This window comes from Merops nubicus, unplaced genomic scaffold (genome assembly GCF_000691845.1).
Source record: "Merops nubicus isolate BGI_N331 unplaced genomic scaffold, ASM69184v1 scaffold9745, whole genome shotgun sequence".
NCBI classification, from domain to species: domain Eukaryota; kingdom Metazoa; phylum Chordata; class Aves; order Coraciiformes; family Meropidae; genus Merops; species Merops nubicus.
Window position 1 is genome coordinate 1 of NW_008607590.1, and position 10,332 is coordinate 10,332.

A 10,332-nucleotide genomic window follows, 5' to 3' on the forward strand; every position below is an offset into this window, starting at 1 on the left:
AAACTGAGGAGATATCAGCTGAACCCAGTTTAATAGACTGCCACAAAGTTCATTTTAGACAGTCAAAAGCTGAGGTGCATTTGAATCACTGTGGAAATACTCAGTGTCCATTTGCACTCATCAGTAGGACCTCTCCAATCAGCCTGCAAAGCTCTGTGATTGGCATTTTTATTGGAAACTTTGAAAGATGGTGTCATGGGCTAATGCAATAATAACTTCTTCCTGCTACCCTCAAGAGCTCAGTCCATCTTATTTTAACCTGCAAGTCTTTGTTCCTGACCTGAGCACCAAGGTGCAGGTTCTCCCATGCAACGCCAAGTGCACAGCATGGATTGCTGCTGCCTTGTGAATCCACAAGTGCAGAAGAATGTCTAGGACACCACATCAAAGGAGAAGACTTGGGAACTGATAATGCTCTTTAAATATCTTCACTGAGTGGCAAAGAAGCCAGAGGAAATCTATTTTTTGTGGCTGATTTCTCAGTGCTGTACCTATCACATTGTGTTTGCACAGCCTTTGAGGTCCCGGCCGTGCAGTAACTGCCACTCCTTATTTAAACAGTTATTGATGTTTGCAAAGTTACCAAGAATTTCCTGCCTGTGAGATCTCACATCTGTATGCTGCTTTATCAAGGCAAAAGCCACGCTGCAGGAAATCAGACTGTTACCTTGGACAAAGTCAGAAGTTGTTGCACAGACTCCTTTGTTTGGCCTCACACACGGTGGAGTGGGTCTCTGAAAAGATCTCCTTGCAGCAGAGCTGCCACAGCACACATGCATTTTCCTCATTGGTAGGAGCAAATTCCATCATTCTGCCATTTGGAAAGACATGTGGGAAAAGAAAGATACAAGAAAGATGAGCAGAGAAGGAAATAAACACAAAGAAACAAGGAGAAGAGAGAATTTCATTAAAGGAGATCAAGGAAAGCACCGTAGGGAGAAGGAAGGAAGGGTCACCTAGGGCTAAGGATTTGCCACCCAGACAAAGCTTCAGCCTCTTGTCACACATCATCTTGTGTAACTTGAGGTAGGTGTCCTGCTACAAAGAAATGGGACACTGCACCCGGGTGTCCCTCTACCAGCCCCATTCCCAGAGTGACTTCTCCTGGGCCACGTCACCCTGGGGAGCTAAAATGTGACACTCCCTCTGAGTCATTCCTCGTATCCACAGCATGCAAGAGCTGTTCCTCACCTCAGGGTCACTGCTCTGAACCTAGCAGGAGAGGCACACAACAGCAGCCTGGTGCTCAGGAGGCACCCTGACACCCCAGTCATGAAGGGAATCAATGCCTCTGCCTGAAGCTACAGCATAAAAGAAGACAACCAAGCCAAAGAGATCCTGCAAGCTTCTGCCTCTGTTATTTGGTCTGTCTTATTTAATCACTCCTCTGCCCTCCTCCCCCTCCTCTCCCTGTGGCATTAAAAAGTAGCATTTTATGTGAGATGTATTCTCTTCATTCTGCAATTCAATTTCTCCACTGCTGCTGTCTCTGATCTGTTGCTTCTAATAATGCCAAGCCTCCTCTCCAAGAACACCAAAATTACCTTCCATCATTTCAAAATTAAGGGCAGCTGCATCTGAGCTAGAACTGAGCAGATTTTTCTGGTTTTCAGCAGGAGTGCTTGGCCAGACAGAGTCACCTGACATCAGGTGGGTGCTGTCCTTTTTTTGACACCCACAGTGGTTTGCTGCATGACTTCAAGCCAGTCACGTTTCTGCATCCTGACCTTTGTCACATATGAATGGGGAGAATGCCTCTTCGTGGGCTCTGAGAGCACTGAACAAAATTCTACAGCCCTTTTTACATGCTGAGGTCATGAGAGAAGGAGTGAGAGTCTCCTCAAGTGCTTAAACACAGCAGGTTTGCTTGAAGTGGTCCAGGATGGCTCAATGGTTGGACTTGATGATCTTGGAGGTCCCTTCCAAACTAAAGGATTCTATGATTCTATTCCATAAATCAACACTTTTTAGAGAAAGAGGGGGAAAACAACCTGGGATAAAGGTAAACTTTCCACAGGAGAACGTTTCTCTCCCAGTCCCTGGGCTACGTTATCACTGTCATCAAAAGGGGTGTGTGTAAGAACTGGAAAAACCAAACAAACCTGTCTGGAAGGTGTTTGGTCCTGCAGGTGGCTTTATTTCCAAAGTGCCTGACTGTGCTGCTGCTAGAGCCTCCTGTTCCCCCTTGCTCCCAAGACCTACTTCTGGACTTGAACTGCTGCCTCTGGAGTAATCACCTACCGACAAGTAAGCTCCGTTTCTTTATTGAAGTCATTGTTTTTAAACGAGCTGTAAGCTGTCAAAGTGGTTTTGTTGTGATGATTTTATCAGGCACCCCGCTGAGGGACTGTCTGCTGCTCTCATTTGTGCATCATCACTTCTCTCACTGAGAAACAATGGACTTGGGTTTAATAAATTAATGGTGGAGACAAGCACGAACCTCAACAAATCCTTTTGAACAATCTAGACCTGCCTCACTAAATCAAAAGAGATTGTTCATGATGGGACAGCTAATTAATAGCTTCTTCCAACCTGGAATAAAACCAAGAGCTGTAAAGCTCTCCTGTTGTTTAGAGAAACCTGCCTGACTCTTCCCCTTTCTATGTTCCTACAGTGTATTTAATCACATATATATATGTGTACATAAGCAGCACCAGCTAACAGTGAAATACCATTCAAGGTGACCCAAACTGATAGCCTGTCTGCATTAAATATTTGAAAAGAAATTATCTTTATTAATTATATTCCTAATGAACATTATTTTCTGGAACGTCCATAGTTCTATATGGGAGGAGTATAAACTGCACATGGGTAAAACAGGATTTTTACTTCCCAAAATGGCTTTTGCTGCTTGTCAAACATCTGGTCAAGCCTGTTGGGAGGATTTAGAACTGGTAGCTTTGCCCTGCACCTCTGAGTCCTGGTCTAGTCTTCAGCAGGGGCTTTAGGCTGCCATTCACAAATTTAGTTTCCCAACTTTGAGAAATAAGTTTTCCTCACCATAAACTACAAACTCAAGAGTGTGCCTAGATGTGATTTTTTCCAGATCCAAAGCCCTGATTTTATTTCACACCTGTCTTTGGTTGTAGCAGTTCATCCATCTTCCCAGGCACCACTTCACCTTCAGCAAATTTACTTTCCACACTTAAAAATTCACAAACAAGGCACTAACATCTACCAACCTGTCATTACCATTCAGAACCAATCATGTACACACTGACAGCTTACTTTTCTAGCCAAATCTTACCCTGATGGAGAAGGAATTATAATCTTGCAAGGTCATATATTCTTTTATCTAAGCCATGAGTATTTCCAAATGATTATTATTTTTTTCTTCACTAAAAGCTGACAACCAGCAGAATTAAGCTGAAATCCTGTCCTTGATAAATGTGATGTGAAAATTCTCTCTGTCTTGAGCAGGACTGGGATTTCATTCCGTCTGAGGGAAATCTTCTGTGTGAGAAGGGAGGTATGGAGAGTGGATTTTAAACCTACTCTCTTTGCAACCAGTCTTAAAACAAGTCTCTCCAATGATCTGTGGAGATCCTCTCTTCTCTCAAAAATGCTCTCAGCAGTTTCTCTCTGCCCACTGAGCTGGTACCAGGGTATATTCACAGTGGGGGGTTGGCTGTTACAGGAGTATACTGGGAGCATACTGGCCGTAGAGGGCATGGTTGGGAAGATCTTTGTCACCACACATCTCCTGGAGGGCTCCACTTTTTTCAGAGGTGCTAACTGGGATCATCTCCTGCACAAATGTAGGTGCATCTCTGGCAACGTCCTGTCATTATAGAAATGGGTTGTCAGGGACTCAGAGGTCTCCCAGTTCTGCTGTAACCTTCTATCCAGCTCTTCTGCACGTCTCTGTCCTGCCACCCCTTGGTGATTAAAGAGCAGTGACATTTTCCTCTTGAAAACATTCCCATTGATTTCTAGATGGTCTAAATGACCTTTCCTCTGTGGCAAACAATTCTTTTCTTTTGCATAGATGTTCAGCATGAGTAGGTTCCTCTATCATTTTTCAGAGCTGGTTGGCTCAACACACTTGTGCTGTAGTCCAGAACACTTGATGTCCTTTTACATGGTCCTGTGAACTCCAGAATTCTGTGCAGAGTAAACTGCCATAATCTCACTAAAGTATTGGAATTAAGCATTGCAGCATTCCACACTAAATCACTGGGTAGAAATGCATAGAGAATAGACTTTTTGACTAAAAGGATTCCTAATTTATATTCTCATGTTTCATGCATACAGGTATGGTTATATGGAGCTGGGATGCTCTTGAAATATTACCTTGCCCTATATATGAATTGCAGTATATCAAAGGATTTCAGGAGCCTCCCAAAAGTTTCCATGTTCCAGATCTTATTTTTTAATTTAAATTTATTTAGACTAAGATCAGAGTTCTCTTTCAATTTTGCCATCTATCCATGAAAACTTCTGACTCCTTCACCTTTCCTCAGTACACACAGCTATTTGCACAGTTTTTGACTTTGTAATAATTTCAGATTACACACTGATCTTTAAGACCATATTACTCTACTAATCATCTCAGGTCTCTTTCTGTTAGAACCTACCCAAGCTGGAATTAGGTATGAAAGACAGAAGCAGCCTAGGTCTGAAGAAAAGAGCTAAAACTGGCTTGAGTAGTTTTGTGTGAAGTCTGAGAGGCAAGAGCCACAATCACATCCATTTATGCATTCATGGAACATTTCCAGACTCTCCCAAATAGGAAAGCAGACGTGAACTCAAACATCAAGAATGAGATGTTTAAATCACTGCTTTCCTTCAAGTCTCCTAAACTATCCCCATTTCTACTAAATGGGAGTCTACACCTGTACATACCTGATATATGTAGAAGAGAAAGGGATGGGCAAAGATTTTCTTCTTCTGTACCTACTTCTTGTCATATTATAGATCATATTTTCCACAGCCACTTGTTTCTCTCACTGAAATATCTCCAATTCTCAACTACTTCATTATTCAGTTATCTTCTTTTTCGTGCAAGAATCTTTTTCCCTGAAACGTACAACCAGTTTTCTGCATAAATTCTCCATTTCTAATCTCTTCTGAAAACACTTTTTTTTCTCAGACTTAGTAAATCTTCCTACACTCTGGACTGGTTGACCTCTGTGGCAGTGTCTTACAGACAAAGTGAGTATCCTAATGGCCAGAAGAAATATCTCCAATTCTCAACTACTTTATTCTTCAGTTATCTCACTTTTCATGCAAGAATCTTCTCTGAAAGGTACAATCAGCATAAATTCTCCATTTCTAACCTCTTTTGAAAACACTTTTTCTCAGACTTAGTAAATCTTCCTACACTCTGGACTGGTTGACCTCTGTGGCAGTGTCTTACAGACAAAGTGAGTATCCTAATGGCCAGAACAAAGTTTCCTCATAGGTTTGTATGGGGACATGCACAAAGTTTTGTACCAATGACCTTATTAAACCCTGACTAATCTCATCTGCATGTTTCTAATTATTCAATGGTTGATTTCTCACTCTATACACACAAATTGCATTATCAGTTCCCTAGGAATGTGCCATCACAATAATTTTTCCTATAAATCTACCTGTGGTATATACATCAGCTGCATTGTTCCTGAATTTCTCAATTCCATCCTTCACTGCTGCTTTCAGAAGATCATCATTAGGTTCAGAAGTTTTAGGCCATGGTACCTCATAGATCTAAACACCCACAACAAGGGGAAAATGCCTGTAGCCTTATAACTTCAGTCCTTAATATTGTCTTTTCATTGTTAACTGATACATTGATATCTTAAAGCGATGCTGGAGTCAGTAACTCAGAGCACATTTCTGTCCAACACGATGGTTTGTGATCCCCTGATGTCTTGGTCTGAGTTATTTGGGACAACTGAAGATGACTACACCACCTGTGATCATCAGAAAGGTATGTAGACTCCAAGAGAAAAAAAAAAAAAGCCATAAAAAAAACTCAGTCAAAAACTCAAGGGTGATTTGGATTTAATTCATTCCAGACTAGTCATGCAGCAAACAGGCCGTGGATTCTGAACCTGCTGCTGAGCCTTCTGTTATAAGCATTCTACCCTCTAGTCTTAATGACCTCTTCAAGCACATTACCTGCCAGAAAAAAATAAAGGTGCACAGGAAAAGTAGCAAATATAGAGGGTTTAACTCTGTTACATGTTGTGTTGAGCTGATGCTTTCCCTTCCCTTGAAAAGATGACACACCTCATGCAAGCAGGGACTTCCAAAGGACAGCATGGTTCATTAGGGGGGGCAGGACAACCATGGCCTCAAATTCTTGACTCCTTTTGTTTATCTTTTTGAAATCCAGCATCTGTCACAGGAAAGATTCCCCCAATAAAACACGTCAGCTATATAACAGAAGAATAATTTAACTGGGGTAATTTACAGTCCCTCAAATACTCTGCAACTTCATAGTGAATAGCAGTGGCCAGATAAACACATGCTAAGCTGCCAAAAACCCAGGATTCTGAGGACTGTATGGCTGTAGAAATGCATCTGTAACAACACAAGAGCTCCTCACTGCTGAATCTGCCCACATGAAGCATTCAAACTCCTAACTGCATATGGAAACCCTCCATTCTACCAGGCCACGCATCTCCTGTGGGGATCTCCTCCATGTTTCTGGTGTCACGACATGTCCCTGTTCAGCAGCTTCAGCAGGCATTACTTGTTAGAAATCTCCCTTCTAAACAGCAGGTTTCAATTCCTAAATACTCCTGATTTTCTTCTCTGCAATCTGGCTGAATCATTCAACAGGCTCTGAACAGAGAGGCAGCACAAACCACCCACGTTACTGAGCCAAACATTTTGGTGAGAACTGGGCAAAAAAATTGGCCAGGCAACATTTTTCTCTTCTAAAGCTATTTTTGTCCTTTTACATGAGAACACTTCTGGCCTTACTGAAAAAAAAACCCAAATCTTTCTTGACAAGGCACAGTTTGAGTCATAAAGAACAGAACATTCTACATGGCTTCTGATGGTGCTGATCCACGACCACTGAGGGTGCAGTGTCTTGTTTCTATATCAAGTTTGACATATGAGCTAGCACACAAACCTTCCTGCTCCAACTAAATGTTGAAACCTGCTAGAAATCGAATTTTTATTAAAATAATTGTTTTAAAATTAGTTTTCATTCCAACTTCGAACACAATTCTATATTTCACCTGAAACGATAGAAAATATGTAAATTAAACATGCAGTTTTAAATAGCTGCTGTGGTTCAGTTTAAAGCTGTTAGTTTTGTATCACTCAGAATTCTTATTTTGACTTAATTTTCACTATAGTTTTGGCTGTTATTCAATCTTCTTTAACTTTCTAAACAAAAGAAAAAATCCCAGACACAAACCCCACAATGCTGAGACTGGAACAATCCCAAGGGAACTTGTGATACCAGCAGGTATATAATTAGCCTCTTCTAACCAGGGTAAGAACAATGTTTCTTCCTCCACATGTTTTTTATTGCTCAATTTTTCATGTTTTCAGGCTTTCCAGGAGTCCTTCATGGTTACAATAATTATTCTCTGAATTAACCTTGAACCAGCCTGTGATTTCTCTTATTTCTTCCACGGTAGCCAAGGAGAGCATTTAACATGTAGTAAAACACAAAATAAAAGCACTCCTGCAGTGCCACCAGCATTTTACAAGCAGGTCTTGAACAGAAAAGCACTTGGCTCTGAAGCCAGAGAGGAATGTAGGTCAGTGTCATAACATTAAATCTACATTTTCTTCAGGTGACAGTAAGAGGCTTAAGGCTTGTGAGCCCCATGTCTTTGGAAAACCTACTTTGTACTTGCTAGAAACAAAGTAGAAGCTCAAGGCTAAATAGATGAAAAATAGGTGGCAAGACTGCCCAAAAAAAAAGACAGATGAGGATCATTGATTTACAGACTCTTGCTGGGCTCAGCTCCTGTGCTGGAAAGAGCACTAGGATTTTTAAGGATAAGCCTGAAGTAAGTTTCTACAAGGTTTTCTATAAAAATGTGAAATTGTTCCAGCAGATCAGATCAGAGACAGGACTGTGGCTTAGAGGGGCTTGAGACAACAAAGATGATTGCCAGTGATGAAACAAGGATGAGTGTTGTTCCATGAAAGAACTGCCCTGTGCCATTTAAATGACAGTGAAAATGATAATTCATTACAACTCAGTCAAAATCAACATTTCCAGCCCAATGGCCAAAATATTTGAAGGCTAGTCACTGTACCTGTGGTGTGGTAGAAGAAATAGTTTTGCTTTTCTTTCATGTTGCCTGAAGATATGAAAAAAATGAGCAATCCAACACTCTTTAAGTGAAAATACAAAGGCCAGACCTCATCTCTCAGCTGTGTTGTGCACACAGGTAGAATGGAAGGGGGATCAGTTGAACCTTCTGCTTTTCTTGAGCAGCCTCTGAGGTTGGGATTCGTGTAGAGCTCAAGGTTGATTTCAAAGCCTTGGGAGCCTGGTGCTCCCAGAAATTCCCTTCTCCCCCAAGGCAGCCTTCAGCCAGGTATGTGCTGTCTGCAGGCCTCAGAAAAGCCACCCCATCTCAGTCTCACCTGATCCTCCTTTTACATGAGGAGGGGAATAAAATCTGAGATTCAAATACCCTCAAAGTGCAGGTCCTAAAAGTCAGACCCATAATTTTTGCTCATCTCTTGGCTTTGCTAGGATGTCCCAGTAACATCTCTGGGTTTAAAAAGACAGCATCCAGGATTACATTAATCCTGTATGTGAATACACATGAAGGTATTTATAGCATGGGAATGACTCATGAAAGCACCCACAAATTCCTCTGTAAACTTTTAGGACATATAATTAAATCTATTAATTGCTTTCCAGAAGCCATGTAGGATGCCAGATCCATATTTCAGTTATTCTGTCACAATTTCAAACACTCCTAATTAATTTTACTATGGAAACTCATCCAGGCTCTTTGCATCATTTTGCACTCTGAACTGGCTGTCTAGACAAAGGACTGACACAATTCCCTTGGCTTGCAGTGTTATCAGAACCTATCCTGAATTATAATTTCATGGGAGCAAAGCCTAACATCAGATGTTCAGGTTTAATGTGAAAATGAAACAATAAAGAGTGGATGACTGGATTAAGAGCCTGGGAAATAGAAGTCAGGTGTAAGATACTGTGAGATGTGGAAATAAATTCATTTTTATTGCATTTTTTTTTTTCCTATACATTTTCCAGGTGGCAGAATTGCTGAGGAGAGAAGCCTCTTAAAAAATTGGACATTTAATTGGCAAAAGAGTGTTAGGTTATGATAGCCTGGCAGGTTTACTTAGAAACTCTTTCAGTCTTTTATCAGAGAGAAATATTTCTCCAGTGATCCTTGTGTTAATAGATTTTTCAGTTTCTAATCTAAAAAAGAAAAAATATTCCCTGCTATGACTTTACCAACATTATTTCAAAGGAAAGAAGTAAAAGAATTTGCTGGAATTCTAAGAAAATAATAATATATTAGTAGCATTTACTCATGTGCCAGAGTGTAGCTGGGTCTCTTTGAATGAGAACACTTTCCCATCTAAGACTCAAGGTTATTTTACTCTAGGAACGCATCACTCCTTTTTATCACAGAGTTCTAAGTTCTTACAAATCCTGCACTGTGACTTTTTTTTACAAAATTTTCATTTTAAGAGGTGTATTTTCCTTTTTTTTCACATGTAAGCACTTTCTCTTGAAATATCTTTTGCAATTAGTATGAATATTTGAGCTAAAAGAGGCTGTGATGACAGGAGACTGAAAAATGCAGAAGGCAAGGCTTGATGTGTTCTAGAGGAACAAGGAAGATTGTAGTTGTAACAGAAGGAAGGGGGATGAGTTTTGCTTGAAAAACACTTATTAAAACAAAGAGCACCATGAGTTTTGCATTGCAATGTTCCTTTTTGTCAAATATCTTGCAGATTCTTCTCCCTGGACATCCATCCAGCCCGAACACTGGAGTAAGCAGGAGGTCTGTGAATGGCTGCAGTTCTGCTGTGACCAGTACCAACTCGATGCCAGCTGCATTTCCTTTGCCCACTTCAATATCAATGGCTTGCAGTTATGCAGCATGAGCCAGGAAGAGTTCCTAGATGCTGCAGGCACTTGTGGTGAAGACTTGTATTGCATTTTACAGAACATCAGGATGCACGGTTAGTGTGCCCGAAATGAAACATAAACCAAAAAGCAGAGTATCTGTGTGAGAATTTCATGCTGTCAGGGTTTGGACCCAACCAGGAGCTGGGCACCACATGGCCACTTGCTCCCCCCTCCAAGCAGGAAGGAGAAAAGGGAGAAAAACAAACCCCTGTGGGTTGAGAGAAGGAGAATTTAATACAGGAATG

General features: G+C 41.0%; 1 protein-coding gene across 1 annotated transcript in view; it reads left to right on the forward strand.

Annotated features, from left to right (window-relative positions):
* Positions 1–5,790: 5,790 nt before the first annotated feature.
* Positions 5,791–10,332, forward strand: part of ELF5 (E74-like factor 5 (ets domain transcription factor)) — a gene marked incomplete at its 3' end in the record, with an annotated part of 5,978 nt that continues 1,436 nt past the window's right edge. The window contains exons 1-3 of the mRNA XM_008939987.1: positions 5,791–5,914; positions 7,556–7,558; positions 9,910–10,140. Coding sequence (XP_008938235.1) covers positions 5,791–5,914; positions 7,556–7,558; positions 9,910–10,140 — 358 coding nt within the window. The remainder of the gene's footprint in view (positions 5,915–7,555; positions 7,559–9,909; positions 10,141–10,332) is intronic.